This window comes from Indicator indicator, chromosome 13, assembly GCF_027791375.1.
Source record: "Indicator indicator isolate 239-I01 chromosome 13, UM_Iind_1.1, whole genome shotgun sequence".
Taxonomy (NCBI): Eukaryota; Metazoa; Chordata; class Aves; order Piciformes; family Indicatoridae; genus Indicator; species Indicator indicator.
The window spans coordinates 25,100,151-25,117,862 of record NC_072022.1 but is presented as its reverse complement, the minus strand read 5'-3'; the positions used below and the strand labels follow the sequence as shown (position 1 = coordinate 25,117,862).

General features: G+C 47.1%; 1 protein-coding gene across 1 annotated transcript in view; it reads right to left on the bottom strand.

Annotated features, from left to right (window-relative positions):
• Positions 1 to 17,712, bottom strand: part of TNIK (TRAF2 and NCK interacting kinase) — a 190,087-nt gene that overhangs the window by 68,537 nt on the left and 103,838 nt on the right. The window contains 4 exon segments of the mRNA XM_054385755.1: positions 4,982 to 5,112; positions 6,454 to 6,544; positions 9,066 to 9,176; positions 17,340 to 17,465. Of these exon segments, the coding sequence (XP_054241730.1) occupies positions 4,982 to 5,112; positions 6,454 to 6,544; positions 9,066 to 9,176; positions 17,340 to 17,465 (459 nt within the window).

The window sequence follows — 17,712 nt, the reverse complement described above, 5'->3', positions numbered from 1 at the left end:
AGCACAGAATGCATCTATTTGGAAAACTCTTGGATTTCATGCTGGTATCACTCTTCTTTCCATTTTCTCCCTTGCAGACAGGGACATTTGTATCCCCATCTGCCTGCCAGAGAGCAGTGGTGAGCTCCCTTCCAGTGTCTCCTTCCCACCCCAGAATCACTCCCAAGCTACAGCTGTACCTCTAGATCTGGTAACGAGCCCTAAAGGACTGCTCAGCTCCCCTGGCAGCAGCCAAGGCAGAGACACTACGTGCCCAGGCAGAGGAAAGCAGCACCGTCCCTCACGGCACTGCTGAACTTGGCTTTCTGGCAGAAGGTGGCTAAGTGCTGATGACACCAAGCTGTGTGGTGCAGCAGACATGCTGGATGGAAGGGATGCCATCCAGAGAGACCTTGACAGGCTGGAGAGCTGGGCCCATGACAACCTTATGAGGTTCAACAAGACCAAGTGCAAGGTCCTACATCTGGGTCAGGGCAATCCCAAGCACTGATACAGGCTGGGCAGGGACTGGCTTGAGAGAAGCCCTGAAGAAAAGGACTTGGGGGTGCTGGTGGATGAGAAGCTCAACATGAGCCAGCAGTGAGCACTTGCAGCCCAGAAGGCCAATCACATCCTGGGCTGCATCAGAAGTGTGGCCAGCAGGGCAAGGGAGGTGATTCTCCCCCTCTACTCTACTCTGGTGAGACCCTACCTGGAGTACTGTGTCCAGTTCTGGAGCTTGTCTTACAAGAGGGATATGGACATGCTGGAAGGTGTCCAGAGAAGGGCCACCAAGATGATCAGAGGGCTGGAGCACCTCTCCTATGAGGACAGACTGAAAGAGTTGGCACTGTTCAGTCTGGAGAGGAGAAGGCTCCAAGGAGACCTTATTGTGGCCTTCCAGTATCTGAAGGGGGCTCCAAGAAAGCTGGGGAGGGACTTTTTAGGATGTCAGGTAGGGATAGGACTGGGGGGAATGGAGCAAAACTAGAAGTGGGTGGATTCAGATTGGATGTTAGGAAGAAGTTTTACACCATGAGGGCGGCGAGACACTGGCACAGGTTGCCCAGGGAGGTGGTAGAAGCCTCATCCCTGGAGGTTTTTGCAGCCAGGCTGGATGAGGCTCTGAGCAACCTGATCTAGTGTGAGGTGTGGGGTTGGAACTAGATGATCCTTAAGGTCCTTTCCAACCCTAAAAATTCCACGATTCTATAAGTCATTATTCTGGACACCATGTCTTTGGCTGCTCATGATCCACAACCCAGCACCCACTGCATTGGGAACACGATCCAGAGTCACTTTGGAGCCTTCACCTCAAGTGCAGCCTCTGACACATCTCCCAGGGGGGTGGGAGAGACCTGCATGAAATGGGAGGGTGACAACAGCAAGAGCATAAGATGCAGGTGCACAAGAGTTCAGAACAAGCATAGTGCAGCTGATGCTTGCTGGAGACCAGCTAAACTCTGGTTAGCACTTCAGTAAATGTTGCAAATTGGTACACCTCAGGGTGGAAGGGATGGACTCTGGTGAAGGCAGAACCCTTCCTCCTGCACCTCCAGCTCTCATGTCTTGCTCTGTCTCACCCTGCTCTTTGTCATATTCCTGCAGTCCCACTTCAGTTTTCTCCTCTCCATTTCAAGAGCTTCTCTTTCCAAACTGCCTGAAACCTCTAAGCTGCAATTTAGTGAATAAATCCCAGAAAGTTTGGGTTTTTTTTACCCCTGTACAGAGCCCAAGAACCTCCAGGGACCACAAGCACCTTCTCACATACACCATCCAGGACAGATAACTTGGATTTTCAATTTCCAAGCACTTTTCCTTATTATTAACTCAAGCTCTTCCCTAACAAACGTTGTCCTTGCTACGTTATCTTTGTACCTATTTAAAAATTCTCTCTCTCAAAAAGAAAAAATAATCTTATTTCCAGCCTTTTCACAGGACAGTCTCATCCACTCCTCTCTTGTTTCTGGTCAGCTGGGACTTCTGCCACATACTTAATTATCGCAGTCTTTCCACATGATTCAGCACACATGAGCCCTTCCCTTTGGGTTGCTGCTGAACTCCTTCCAAATTCCTAGTTGTGTCTTTTCCATATCGAGGTGCCCAGTATTATATATGAGAAGCCAATAGACCTTAAAGCTGGAGCCATACAGAAAGGGATTATCACCTCCCTAAGCCTCCCAGAGAAAGCAGAAAACTCGGCAGGGAAGCACATGTTTGATAATGATGTGGAATTACAGTCTCACAGTGTATCAGAGGTTGGAAGGGACCTCAAGAGATCATCAGGTCCAACCCCCCTGCCAGAGCAGGATCACTTTGGGTAGTCTGCACAGGAATGCATCCAGGTGGGTTTTGAAAGTCTCCAGAGAAGGAGACTCCACAACCCCCCTGGGCAGCCTGTTCCAATGCTCTGTCACCCTCACTGGAAAGAAGTTTCTCCTCATGTTGAGGTGAAATCTTCTAGTTTGAACCCATTGTTCCTTGTCTTATCACTGTGAACCACCAAAAAGAGCCTGGTCCCCTCCACTTGACACCCACCCCTCAGTTATTTATACACATTGATCAGATCCCCTCTCAGTCTTCTCCAGACTAAACAGCCCCAGGGATCTCAGTCTCTCTTCTTCTTTTGAGTCTGAAAAGCTTTTCAGTCCCTTGTGCTAATACATTTGTATTGTCTTGACTCAGGAAGGGAAGTAAGCTTCCTTCCCCCCCCTTGTTTTGATTCTAAGCTTATTGACAAGATATCTCTAAAGCAAAAAGGAGAAATGGCTGGGGGAAAACCCAACAAATAAGCTCAACAGCGTGGGGTTTCTGTTTGTTCTTTTTTCTTTTTGAAGTGGTTTATATTTGTGAGGAGGTATTTACTGCCTCCTTCCATAGATTACACAGGCATCTCTTTCTGGCTAAGAAAACTGTGGGATTAGAGAGGGTTTTTTTGTCCAACAGATTAAGTTTGAAAGGATTTCTTTTTTCACCCTAGAAATCTCCTCTTTTGTATCCACTACTTTAAGCTGGTCAGCTAAACCTGAGAGCATCTGATTTGCATCCCTTTAAAAAAAAAAAAAAATCATTGTCATTTATATCCCCCCTACCCCTCAACTTCAAAGCGAGAGCATCAGGTGCAGGGATGTGATCTAGGGTATGGACTCATGTCCAGCGGCTCCCACATCACCACGAGCTCCATAAACACCCTGCAGTGAGTGTGTGGGCAGCAATCAGCCTTCTGCTTCCTGGCCCCAGCCAAGGGAAAATGCTCAATGCCAGCTCCAGAGAAGCAAGCGCCCAGCTCGGCTCGCTGCGAGCGTTTGATCCTCCGGGACAAGAGAGGATTCTGGTCCCAGCGCTTCTGCATCAGGCAACGGCATACTAAGTGCCCCAGTTATTCTGGCAAGAGGAGAAACCTCAGGGGGGTCTGAGGGTAGAAAGTAGCCTATGAAGGTATCACTCCTCTTTTAATAATGAGGAGGGGAGGAGAGGGAGGAGAGGGAGGAGAGGGAGGAGAGGGAGGAGAGGATGGAGAGGATGGAGAGGATGGAGAGGGAGGAGAGGGAGGAGAGGGAGGAGAGGGAGGAGAGGGAGGAGAGGGAGGAGAGGGTTGGATTTGTTAGCTGTCAGTGAAGAAGGGGTGAGGGCAGCTAGCATGGGCTGCAGCCCTGCCGCCCAGCAAGGCTGGGGAAACACCCGTTGTAATTGGTTAATCAATGAGTATTAAGTAATTGCAGATTAAACTATTTCTCCATGTCATTAACATTAACATCGCTGCAGGAAAACCACCAGTTCAAAAGTTGACTGCTGCACAGAAACAGCTGCAATACAAAGCATCGCTTGGTTACTTGAAAAGCCTTCATCCTCAACCATTGCTCTGAGTGATTGGTAAATGCAGCCCAAATCATACCTTGCTGGTGGGCTGCTGCACCATTACATTGTAGTGTCCTGCTGTTAGAAAGCTCCACACCAGAGGGTCCCAAAGTCCTTTAACTTTGTGAAGTGACCTCTCAGCAAGTGCATGATCAGAGGGGTACACCAAGCTTTACACATATCTGAGCTTTTCCACCCAAAGCTCATGGGTCAGTGGCTTGTTCTCCTCTCTGGACATGCTGAGTGGACCTTAGGGGCTTTGGAGCTAGAAATTCAAGTTTTGGCTGCTTTAAAAAAAACAAGGGAAATTTCTAGAGCTCTGTCTCCAGAGACTTGCAGTGAGGCAGAATAAAATACATTAAGCCCTCCCTGCTTTAAACACCAGACCTCATTGTAGTTTGAACGGGCAGGTGGGATTCATAACCTCCCTGTAGACCTCCTGCATGGCACAGGGCCCTGTGCCATGCTAAAACTCAGCAGCAATGTTGTGCTGCCACTGATACAAAAATAAACTTCAAACAGGCTAAAGAGACATGTGAAAAGTAGGTCAGCCCCCCAAACGTTTGATTGTGTGGCAGCCTTCAGATCTCCCTGCGAGTACCAGCCTGCAGGCCAGAAGATGTGATTTTTGCCCTTTCTAAACCTGACCTGACTTCTCTCCAGAGTAAATAGAGCAAATACAGCATGTTTGACTGTAGTATTTAAACATGCAGCACTGAAAAGCAGACTAGCAGGTAGGAAGCCTCAGTCTGACACCTTTCTCGGCATAGGGAAAGGCTTCTTCACAGTCAATTTGGATATGTGAGCTGCACGACAAAGATTCACATTGGACCTGAACTGGCATCTCAAAATCCAACAGCCAGAGAGCAGGAGCAGACTATGCTGCTTGCCAATGTATGCTTCAAAGCTGCAAGAACACACAGAATTCCTGAGTGCTCAAGTTGATGGCACTGGGGTGTAACAGCTGAGATGACACCAAGCACCTTCTTCAGATGTTTATGATCACAACTCCCACTGCAATGGGGCACTGCACCAGTAAGTGCTGCTTTCATCCCTTCTCTGCCTTATTAGTAAACGTTGTTAACTTTGCAGACTTCCACCTGCAATGACACACAGGAGAGGAGGAAGATGCTCAGTTAGGTACCTTGAAGTCGTAAGTGGCGTCGGGATTTTCGTCGCAGGCAATGACCTCGGGGGCCATCCAGTAAGGCGTTCCAATGAAGGTGTTTCTCCTGCCCACCGTTCTGTCCAGCTGGGCACTGACACCAAAATCCACTGTGGATCAGAGAGACAAGAGGGCATGGGTAAGGTCAGAGATAAACCTGAGCACCACTCTGCTCTTGAATGGAAAACAGTGAGCTTATTCAGCCTGAATCCTCTGCAGGGTCAGGGAAAGAAAGATGCGGTCAGAGACATTCCTGTTTGGTCTTTGCAGGGATCAGCAGAGGTCAGGCAAGGACAAACCTGATCATCTGATGTGCAGGTTTTGTATGAAACCCTGTGCCTTTTCCTCCTTGCCAGGAGGCAATGAAAAGAAATCACAGCTCCTCATACTAATGAGAAACAGGGTTAGCAACATGAATAAGGAGCAGCCTTTGTTCTATGCGTTCTCATTTGAATGAAAGCCTGCCAAATATTGGTAGAAGCTTCATTTTTCTGCCTAAACTCTTGCTGGAAATGGCAGAAATGCAAAAGACTTTAAGAAACCAAGGGCCAAGGACACAGGCCCACAGGGAAATGTCAAGCAAAGAGCTGCAAAATGAAGCAAAAACTGATGAAATCAAATCAGTGAGAGAATACTCTACGGTCCACTAAGTTCACTTTGTGCAACACAATGGTTGGAGATTCACCCTGGAGAATTTCCCCTTAGAGGAGAATCTTCACCAGCATAATTCCAAATGAGCTGGTGGTGCCATCTGTTAAGCTGGAGTTTTATTCTGCTGTGAAGAGAGAGGGGAGGCATGGGAAAACAAGATTTGCACCTCACTTTACCAGTGTAAGGGATCTTTTACCAGTGGCATAAAGAGAGCCTTAATGACATCAGTGCTGGACAACTGAGAATATTAGCACATCACCTGTGCTCATCTGCTGTCTTCCATATGATCTTCACATGACTGCCTGGTCTTCTCCTGAGTGACTAACACCACATAAGAAATTCAGAGGAGTTCTTGCAAATTAAGTTCTCTCCACCAAGCTAGCTTGGAAAACAAATTTGGATAATGCCACACTGAACTGGATGGATTATGATCCTACAGGACACTGCTATGGAGCTGAGAGTGAACAGCCTTCGATAACGTCTGGGGATGCACACAGGGCAATTTTCAGTCTGGGGCATGAGGAAATATATCTGGTGGCAGAGGTACCCAGAATATCTGTCTGAACAGAAACACCACTGGAAGTGCATCTTTGCATGCAGAATTTGGCCACCAATCACTGACAGTTGGCTGTACAGCACTTAGTCAACACCCAAGGTCACATTACTGAGGCCAGCATGAGACAAAACACAGAGTAGCTCTTAGCATCCATCCTCTGTCCCCAAGTCATGTACAAGTCAGTTTTGCCCCTTCTCTCCAGCCAGCCCACTGGCAGTTTCCAAGGGCTCTACCCTCCACTTACCTAGTTTAACCTCTGCATTTTCTGTCAGCAATACATTCTGTCCCTTGATGTCTCGATGAATTACTTTGTGCTGGTGTAGATGACTCAAACCCTAGAGAATGCAGAGAAAGGTTAGTGGAGTCCAAGTTCAAAGCATGTTATTTTCTGACATTCCTCCTCACCCAATTAGGCTCCAGAAATTAAAAGATTCACAGTTGGAGTCGAGCACTGGAGAATGTTGTTATTTGTCATCCTGTGTTCCAAGCACTGTCCTGTGTCACACGCTGGGAGGACATGCCCGGCGAGCAAGACGCCCACCCACGGCCTCTACGTGCTGCAGTGGGTGCCCTCCGCTGCAGAACCAGCAATTCCAGAGGGATTAAACCCACTCTTTCTGCTCCTGCAGGAATCCATACTAACCCAAATTCCTCCGTAGCTCTAGACATATTTTCCCCTCATGCGCTCCCTCGCCTTGGGGAGTCATTTCTGTGGCAGAATTAATAGAATGGTTTTGTCTCCTTTCTCTATTTCCATCATCTAGAAACTGGGAGGAAACAACTCTCTTGTTACACCAGGCCAATAAGCTGGACTGGAATCCACTGAGAAGCTTGTATTAAAAAAATAAAAAAACAAATAAAAAAAACAAAACAAAACAAAACAAAACAAAAAACCCCAAACAAACAAAAAAACAACAAACCCCCCCAATAAAAAGCTACCATGGCAAACACAAATGTCATCACTTGTACATACCCTTAATAGAGATATAGCTCAAATGAAAAAGCCTGTCTCAAAGGTTAAAGGTAAACCAGCTTTCCTGTTGTGCTTGTTCTTTTTTTTTTTTTCTTTATTAGCTCATTAATTTCTTTTTGCCACCTACATTTTTATTTCATTCATTTCTTACTTCTTATTTCTTATTCAAAGCAACCTCCACCTGTGCTGCCAGCTCTGGAAAAATATGGATCACTTCAAAACCTGATTTTACATTAGGTTTATATTTCACATTAAACATTCATATTTGAGGAAGGAAATCGTGTCTGCTATCACTACTGGCAGTTGTTAGTTATTTTATGCTCATTACCTTGGGACACCACCATGGAATAGAATCATAGAATTGTTAGGGTTGGACTAGATTGTATCTGTAGAGGAACTCTCTTTTAGCCATGTTAATCCTGGTTAGAGGCAATTCTGTGCACTGGAGGCAAAGCCAAAATTCCACTGGAGTTCATTAAATCCTTTAAATAATGTGGGATCCAGCCTCATGTTGGAATTACAAGCAAGTGTCAACACCTGAAACAAGACTAAGCCACCTTCTGCAGCACAACTGGGGGAAGCTTTCGTCATGTGAAACCCTACAGAGGTCACCAAGCAAGCACTCCAACACGCAGCCAAAATGCAAGCGATGACACTCGATGGTGGCCTTGGGACATGAGTCACTGGCTGGGTTCTGACGCACTGCCAGGGATTATTTTAGGAAGTAGGCTCCCAGAGCTCATACATTTAAGACAAGCCTGTGTGACTGTGGTTTTCTGGCATGGAAAACAGTGTCCATACAACTGGTTCACTACTGTGCCAGCGTCTTCTGCACATCATGTTGGAGCAGACAGTGGCACTCAGGGTCAACAGAGAAGTGCTGTGTCACCTCTGGACACCAATGGCAGCCTCAGCAGCAGTGTCAGACACCACCTTTTGGAGCACTCATTTTGCTTCATTTTCTTTCATAGAATGATAGAATCTTTTATGTTGGAAAATGCCTCTGAGATCGTCAGGTCCAGCTGTTAAATCAGCACTCCATTAAACTATGTTTCTAAGTGCCACATCTACACAACTTTTTAAATCCCTCCAGGGATGGGGACTCCACCAGTTTGCTGGCCAGCCTGTTCCAGGACTTCTCAACCTTTTTGGCAAGAAATTTTTCCTAATACCCAACCTGATACTCCTCTAGCACAACATGAGTCCATTTCCTCTTGCCCTATCACTTGAATGGCTCTTCTATAGGTTTCCTTCACATGCCCAACATTTCTGTTTTCTCTTGTACAAAACCTCAGTTCATGAAGCATTTTTAATGTTGGGCAACCATTATGATCACACCATCTGACCTTGCTTGTGCAAGATGCCAGCAAACCCTTGCTGAAGCTGCCTCCTCCCAGTACATGAAACTCTGGCACTGTCCATTTTAAGACATTGCAGTCAAACATTTATCTTGTGGGTATAAAAGCTGCAGCATCCTCATTAAAGCCAGAGCCATGTGGATTTAATAACACATAGGGTGCTTTTTAAGCAGGAAGATTCTTTCCACAGACATCATTAGTCCTCACCTTTCTGTTAATTGAAAATACAGCTGTAACACAAATAAATCTTTGCTCTATTAGTACTGAAGGAAATTATATTTTTGCTGGAGGCAAACGAGGGTTAAAAGTCAAGGAGGTAAAAGAGCTAAAGGGCATTAAAGAAGACTTGTTTATTATGCATCATGCAAGCACATGAATCATTCATGCCCACCGGCACCAGAGAGGCTCCAGCCCATGGCAGCACGGCAGCCACGAAGGCTGCAGAGCCAAAGGCTTTCTGTGTCCCCAGGCACAGAGTGTGACACTCCAGCACCCCACAAAGCCAAGCTCCCTCTGGACACGTACCCGTAAAATCTCTCTGCAGATGTAGGCAATCCACTCCTCCTTCAAGGTGTTGCCCTTCGTGTTCTTGATGAGGTCGGTGACAGAGCCTGCGCCGCAGAACTCCATCACCAGCTGCCAAACAAAACCAAAATGCAGTTACTGCAGGGACACCATCCTGAGGGCTCCTGACCCCCAGCGCAGGACCCTGGTGCTGGCAGGGACACCACAGTGCTATGCAGAGCCATCGAGACATAATCTTGAACTTATCAGCTTTAAGATCCATGTGGGTTTTGTTATAAAAATGAAACCATATTAAGGGTGGAAGGCTTGGAAGGATTCGAAGTTCTTGTTCCTCTCCAGAAGGCTGGGAACAAGAAACAGGAATCATTCCAGTGCTGAAAATCAGCAGGAGAAACGGGAAACGTTGAAATCTCAGACCCCACTGCTACATACCCTACTTCACACTTATCATCAGTGCTTAGTATCAACAGCGATGCAAGCAAAACTGCCTCTTGTATAGAAGATCTTCATCTCTGAAAATGTGAAGGCAACAAGACAGCTACTCAAAAGCTTCCTACAACCTTGGAAAAAGTTTCCTACAAACTTGGGAATCAAGTATACTTTTCAATTTTTATCTTTTTCTACCAGGAGGTCTTTGGTTTTGACCCCCTTTTTGACCAGCAAGCCCTCCTGGAGGAGAAGCTTGCCATGCAGCTTCAGGCTTGCAGACAGAGAGCTGACGTCCTACCGCTCAGATCGCTTCAAATGAGACTGGGCACCACTGCTTGTACCACTTCCAAAGCTTCACAATAACAAATGTAGAAGTACAAAGATCTAACCCAGGCCCAAACTTCATCTTGTCATTGAGGAACTGTGAAATAAACCTTATAAAAATAGCACGGGATGTGTGTGTGCCTCCCAGGCACATCACAGATCCCCAGGGAGTGCAGGAGCCAGCAGCATGCTCCAGAAAGCAAGCACAGCCCACATACACAACTAAGACCTGTGCATGAGTTTCTCTCAGATGCAAACCCCAAGTCTTCCAATTAGACCAGCTTGCTACTAAAAGATATTCCCTTACAAGCTGTGCCTTGCCAGATCCTTCAATGCACATGTTGAAAGATTCTTATCAGATGAAGCTTACATGGCATTTAATGTCCTGCAAGCAAATGGCATCACTTTAATTAAATTCATAGGCCAAGAAGAGAAGGAAACTGCAAAAGGGTTACTCCCAATCACATTGCTCAGATATCATAAATGAACAACCACAAAATCCAGACATAGCACTGCTATAAACCTTCAGGTTAAATAAAATACTTGAGCAGACTATACCTTAGCTGGCTTTGACCATGCTCCTATCTTTGGTTTTGATACTGAGTTTCTCTTCCCTTCCTAAACTGACGTGAAAAATTCTTTGTCTATCTCAGTTACATCAGGAAATTGGCTTCAAGAAACAGATGAGTGGCCAAGGCCTGCCCTGTGCAAAGGCAAGTTCTTACAGCTTACACCAGCAATCCAGCTGGGTCATTGGGACACAGCCTAAGTCAGGAGTTTGTCATTGCTCACCAAATGGAGAACAAGGGACCACCTGGTTTCAGAGTTGCTTCTCCTCTCTTTCTTCTCTCACTGCCACAGGGGAATATCAGCATTTCCATGTTTTTTATTAAATGAACATTTGGGGTACCGTAGCAGCAAACTTAGAAACAAAAACCCTGGATAGCTAAGCCAACCACAGACACATTCCAACCCAAAAGCTGCCCTCTCCAGTTTCCTTCCATGGAAATTTATCCATAGGCTCTCACCAGGACGTGGAGCAGAGAGAAGGGCCTGCTATGCTGTGCACAGCAATCACAATGCTTAAGAGATGGAAGAAATCCCATTTAAAGTACACAGTGTATCCATTAATTTGCTAGATTATCTTTATGGAGCTGGCAGTTCACTTGGTCCTCTGCCCTGTCCTTGATTTCCACAGGGCAAAGATTAATTTTGCACCAGGAGGTGAGTAATGCAGCCACCTGCTGATGTATCCCAAATCTGTAATTGTGAAATCTCCTGGAGATTAAAGAGAAAGGGAAAAGCGAGAGGGAACAAGAAACTCTCAGGAGGAGGGTTTCCAACTGGGCTTTTTAAGAGTTGCACAGTCCAGCAACATCTAAAAGAAAATTATCCAGCACTAGCAGATCTCTAGCAGCACCAACAGGCTCCAGGTCCAGTTGGGCAGAGGCCAAGGGGGCTCTGCAGTGTGAACGTGCTGCTAACAGCAAGGCACTTCCCGAAAGCTCTGCCACGAGCTCTCCAAGAAAATGAGCAGCAGAAAGATGGCAAAGCTGCCTGAGCATCTCTGTCTGCAATGGAGAGCTGATGGACATCTGATGTGAAAAACCACCCTTCCAGAAGGTTTGGATGGAATGGGAGGAAAGCTGGCTGCTGCAATGCTCAGCATCCCTGTGAGCTCCTTAAGCTTTTAGTTTCCTGTGCTCCTCAGATGGAAGGATGCTACAGAAGTCCCAACCACAGCCCATACAATTCAGTCTCCAAAGACAGGAAACACAGATGATGGCTAATGAGTCATGGCAACAGGCCTGGTAAGATCTCATCTACAGTAACACCTGTCCTGCTGGATGATGGAGCTCAAGAGCAGTCAGTGCACACTGAAACAGGTACAGAAAGAAGATCAAGTCTTCTATCCACATAAACAGGTAGGTGCCCAGGCCCCTGGCTGCAGGGAGTGCCACAGCCTTTTGAAGGCAATGGCAGGCTGCAGAAGCAAAACCTGTAGTCACTGCGAGCAGGTAAATGATCTGCTCAGCTAGGTGGCTGAGCTGAAAGAGGAGGTTGAAAGGCTGAGGTCTGTAAGGGAGTGTGAGAGGGACATAGATTGGTGGAGCCAGGCTCTGCCCTCCTTGCAAGAGAAATGGGAGCACCCACCAGACAGCACCCAGGGGCCTCTGTATCCTGCCCTTGTCAGGTGGAAGACAGAGCCCAAATAAAAGGGGTAAGTTGAGGCAAGTTCATGGCCTTGGCAAAGCTGAGCACACTCCTTGCCCACCTCTCACCCCTCCAGGTGCCTCTGAGAAATAGATGTGAGACCCTGCTGGAAGGCAGCCAATCTGATGGGGGTGTGGATGATAGGAAACCTGTACCAGAGGTCTTACCAAGGTCAGATAAGCCTTCCAGCCATAGAACTACCTCTTCCACAAGGAAGAAGAGAAGAATTGTAGTTGGAGACTCCAGGTGATGGTTTTCCTGCACACACTTGCATCATTACCAACCTTGTTAAAGGATGAAGTCATGATGGGGAAAGACAATAAACTCGAAACGCAGATTGAACTTTTATTAAACGTAATTAAAATTATCATCAAGATAGGCTAAAGGTAAGATCATCTCCTGAAATTTAATTTGCAAGGCCATTTATTGAGGAAGTGTTTTTAAATACAGTTCATTTAGCATTTACTGAGCTCTTCATATCAGAGTGACAGCAAGCTTCATAAGCAAGGCAAATTCAGAAGCAGCAGCTGTAAACTGCTGTGTCCTGCTGTCGCATGAATTTTGTGATTCCAGAGCCTTTGCAGCTTTCAATTCAACCATCACCTTCGACAGTTTGGGAATAGCTAGTAAGACCTCTGTCCCAATTCCTGATGCACATTACCTGGGAAGGGCTCAAACCTGAGCATCCCCAGTACATAAACCTCAGTCTGGCTGACAGTAAACGGCCCCACCTTGCCCAGAGGAACCCCTCAAAATCATCCAACTGCAAGCCAAATCCTTCTGTGTTCCTATTCCTCGGCCTATGAACAATTTTACTTCTCTTTTACAGAAAACAAGCACACAACACCCCCAGGCTAAGTGCTGCTGTAAATCCTTCGTCCTGCTGTGTATGAAAACACAATCCAAGTGCAATGCAGTTCCTTCCACCCAAGCCTCTTGTCACACGTCACAGCCTGGCTCCTTCACAAAAGCTTCCCTCATTGCACACATCATAACACGTGAAGACAGCGATGGAGCATAAAAATAACGAGGGACCCTCACTTGGAGGATGAGCAGAAAAGCTGGTGACTCTTTCAGAAACAGAAATATTGCTTGGACTGGCATTTAGCAGCAACTAAAATGTTCTGTAGAAAGATAAGCACAAGTTCTAACTGCCTGTGTCGGTGCTACATCAGGATGCCTGGGTGGGGGCAGCAGGGCCAGCACTGCTCTGCTTTCCTCACACTGATGGAGGCATCAAACTGCTCTTGCACATGTTCATAGCTAAATGACTCTCCTGGCTGTGCCCTGCCTGCACCTCCCTGCACATCCAGGCCAGCCAAGTAATTTGTGCCTCTCAGGGAGCCGGCGGGCAGCTGCCACCACGGGTCGTGAGCAGGCTGAAAGCTTTGGGCTTAGGGATGGCAGCAAAAGGAGCCAGGCTCACAGCCTTGCAGTGTTTACAGAACTGACATCGTTTTGAAGAGGAGTGAGAAGGAAACAGCGTTGGCTTACTCAGCCAGACAGCAGCAGAAAGCCTCTCTGCTAACCCCAGGCTCTCAGCTGGGGGCTGGAGGAGCAGCTCTGCCCCCCCCACACCTTCTCAGGACTGCAGTACTGGAGAGAATTACAGCTCAGATGAAAACTGTCCCCTCTCAAGTGTTTTAATGATTTAATTCCTGTGATGTGAGGCACCAGCAACCACTCAAAAATATTCTTCAGTGCCTGTAAGCAGATTAAGAGCAAGCCTGCTCTGAGCTGCACAGGTACAACCCAGTGCTTTGATGGAGCCTCACTGGCCCCATTTTTCTTCTCCAGATGCCAGGCATGACTCTGTTTGTACCACCCTGCAGCTATTCAATGGGCCCCTACAGCTCAACACGGCGCAAAAGCACATTGCAGCTACACAGTGACAGCCCTGAGAGCTGCATGGCTGCGGTGGTGCCATCCCGACATAGCTTCTGGCCTTAAATCACCCCAATCCCTTCTTCCTCCCAACTGCCCCAGATTGCCTGCTGCAGAGGACAGACTGGAGGCCACCCCACTGTGCTCACCACCAGCAGGTATTTGGCATCCTGCCTGTTAGCAATTTTTCTCCATTTGATGACAGATGCAGCTCCAGGCACAGGCAAGGTTGCCATGGCAGCCATCCATCATCCACTGGCAGTCAGCACTGCTGGCCCCCAGGGACCACACTGCCAAGCAGGCTCTGCCCTTGGGTGGGCTCTGCCCTGAGTGGGCTCTGCCTCTGGTTGCTACCAGCCACCACTCAGTTCCCCTGTTCTGCAAACCCTGCTCTGCCCGCTGCCCATGCATGGCAGGGCATCTCCACTCATAGCTTCAGTGGATGGCAAGGGCAGATGACAAACACCCAGCTGAGCAGCACCCCTACTGTCCTGGGGATCTATACAGTGGCTAACAGATGGGAATGAAGCAGAAGGCCTGCAACTTCCAGCAACAACCATCAGGGAAGGTGATGTGCTGGGGAGGGGCCCTTTCAGATGGGACCACCTATCATCAAGTTCACACTTCCTAAAGAATACTCCGTTTCCCACTGCCAACCCATCCCAAAAATATCTCAAAACAACCCCACTGAGTTCTGCGTAGCCTGGTAACCTGTACCTTAGATCCGAGACGAGCAAGGGGAATTTAATGAGTTTAACTCTGAAAAGCAACAGTTACCTGATTAACTGAGTCTCCATCATCTCCTGGCCCACTTCCCCAGTTTCTGCAGCCCACCCTCTCTTTGCCCACTTGCACCCTCAGGCAGGACTCCCTTAACTCAGTTAGAGATGGGCACAATGCCTCCCAAAGGTCCACTGTAAAGCAACACTTGATCCAGCACAGGGAGAAGCCTCCTGCTTATTTTCAAACGTTCCATAAAGGTTCGTCCCTACGACTTTACCTGCCCTTTTTTTTCCTAAGGGATCAGAGATTTGCGATGCACACCTCTGCTTTCATCTGCCAAAATATCCTCCCTGCAGCTCTTTAACGTCAGGAGAACTCAGCTGCTCATCTTTCAGGGTGAGTGGCTGCCCTGGAACGGAGCAGCAGCAGCGGAAGACCTGCTCATCACCGCGGCAGAAGCGGCGACAATGCCTCATGTCAGAAGCCTGCCGCCTTTCCCAGAGATCTTAATCTCCACTGAAAGAGCTCCCTGGTTTTTTATTTCCGTATCAGCCTCCTGAATGTCGATAAAAAGAATTACTTGGGCATTATCAGAAACCGTTTCATTTCAACAAAGGGCCAATGAAAAATAAACAAGCCTTTATCTGGGCGGCAAGACTGATAGAGTTCCTGCGAGTCCTAATTCAATCAGATCCCGAAACCACAGCTATTTAACACCAGTGACACCAGCACACCTCTCCTCCATGATTTGGGTGCTTTCCCGTGAATAACTCCACCAGCTTCAGCACTGGGCTAAGACTTAAATAAACCTCACGCTCCAGCACTCTTTGGTGCAAGAAAAGCAGCTTTCCCGACAGTTTTTTCTACACTAGCCCATGAGAAAGGCTCCAAAATCAAGAGGTGAGGGTAGTGGTCTGGAAGGGAATTCAGATTCCCTAGCCAAGAAGCACAGCTGGGTGATGAAGATCTCCCCTTGCATGGCTGGGTGACCTTCTGGGGAAAGCTCAGTTTCTCCTCCTGACTTAGGGCACCTGAAAGTGACACAGCACACACAGCATCCTCTGCTGTTTCATGAGGATGGGGACTGATGATAATCCAAGGAATTTTCTATAGAGCTTTTCTCTTTGGAAGTTTGGGCTGCTCTGGATGGGCATATTGTTTAAAAATCATTATTTTTAAACAGTAATATATGTCAAGAGCTCTTTGCATTGGAGATGGAGAAAAGGAAAAAAAACTAAATCCTCTTCCCTGGTCACACTGTACTACCTCCAGACCCAAGGAGTATAAAGGCACTGAGCAGAGCCCAGATCTGGAGAAAGCTCCTCCAGCTGTTGAGGGCTTTGGCACACAGCTGGTGGGTTTTGCTTTTTTTCCCCACAGGCACTCCAACAGCACAAGGGGAAATGTTGTGGGTTGGTTTTCTATTTTACTTTTTTAAAAAACAGATTATACACCAGCTGAAGCCAAATGGAATTTCAAAGGCATTTCTCAGCTTGACAGCTTTCTCCTTGCTGAAGCCCAGGCCAGCTGCATAGAACATGTTCTTTAAGAGTTCCCACCAAAAATAACCCCTACACCCAAGGAAGAAAAGCTCCTGGAGTCCAAGCCCCCAAGTCTTTCCAATAATTTGATCTACCACAAAGCCTTGCATGACAAAGCAGCACAGATGCCCATGAGTTCCACGTTCATCCCATGTGACATGGAGGAATGTCCTCCAAACCCCCTTGGTTCCCACAACCATGCTCTGGCATGTGGATAAAAGGGCAAAAGCCACCAAAGCTTTTCCCAAAACAAAGCCTAATTTATAGGGAAACTAAAGGAAAGAACATTCTGCTGCTCTTCAGCATCTCCACGACCTCCACAGGTATTTGCTACCCTTGAAGAATTGGAGTCTGGCAATCTTGCCCAGGTAAAGAAAAGCTTTGGAAGCTACCTGTGGATAACTCAGAACTGACTGCATTTACAAGACTATGAGGAAATAAACTGTTTAGACTGCAGGCCAACATCCAGGTTGTTATATTTAAGATAACTCTAAGGCAGCCTTCCCTTCAGCGCTGCCCTAATCCTCCACGGTCTGGGAATGCCGAATTAATAACCAAGAAGCCACTGACAAGGGAAGCAGCAGGAGAAGGCAGGCAAGGATTTATGGAGAGGCAAAGCAGCTTGCAGCCCTTCAGCAACGTGAGGCATCTTCACTGAAATGGCTGAACAGCCACAGACCTCCCTGCCCTCCCTTTGCCATCCCCCTCCTCTTGATTTGCCTGCCTTGGCTCCATGAAATATTAAACACGAGAAGCAATGCTGAGAGCTGGAAGGAATCACGTGCAGCCAGTATCCCCCCCAGCCTCCAGCTTCCCAGCAACTCTCCCAGCTCCCTCCAACTGGTTTTGTTGGGTTTTTTTTTTATGCATTTATTTTCATAGGACAAAAATCATTTGCAATTGAATACTGTCACAAAGATGTTGTTAATGACAATTCGGAATAAAAAATGGTTTTTAAGCATCAGCCTGCAAGGATTTTATGGAACACTGGAGGAGCATTTTGCAGCACAGGAAGAGCCTTTTCAAAGCCACTTTGAAAAAATAAGATGGCTGCAAGAAGAAGGGCTTTCTGTGCAGTACAGGTCATGGTAAAAGGCCAACAGGGAGTAAATAATTTGTGTGAAAATCCAGTTATTTTACAGAGAAGAAAGCAACTTACCCACAGCTGATCATCCATTCCTGGTGGGTTCTTTTTAATGAAAGCACCATAATACGTAGCGATATTTCGGTGGTGAGAATACTTCTTCAGCATGTTAATTTCTTGTTTGATCTCTTCCTCTTCATCCTGGGATGAGGAAAAAAAACCAAAACCAAACCAAAGGCACTCAGAGGCTGCACTTCACAGGCTCCCAGTTCTCTTTGTACGTGGGTGAACTTCTAAGCACCCCACTCCTGACCGACCTCTCCCAAGTTCTTTGGCATCATTTTTCACAGTTACTTGTTCTGTAGCAGAGCCCTGGGAGTCTGAGGTCTGGACTGGAGACTACTGGGTTGCCACTTGAGCAAAAAGCTAAGGAGAAAGCACATGCTTT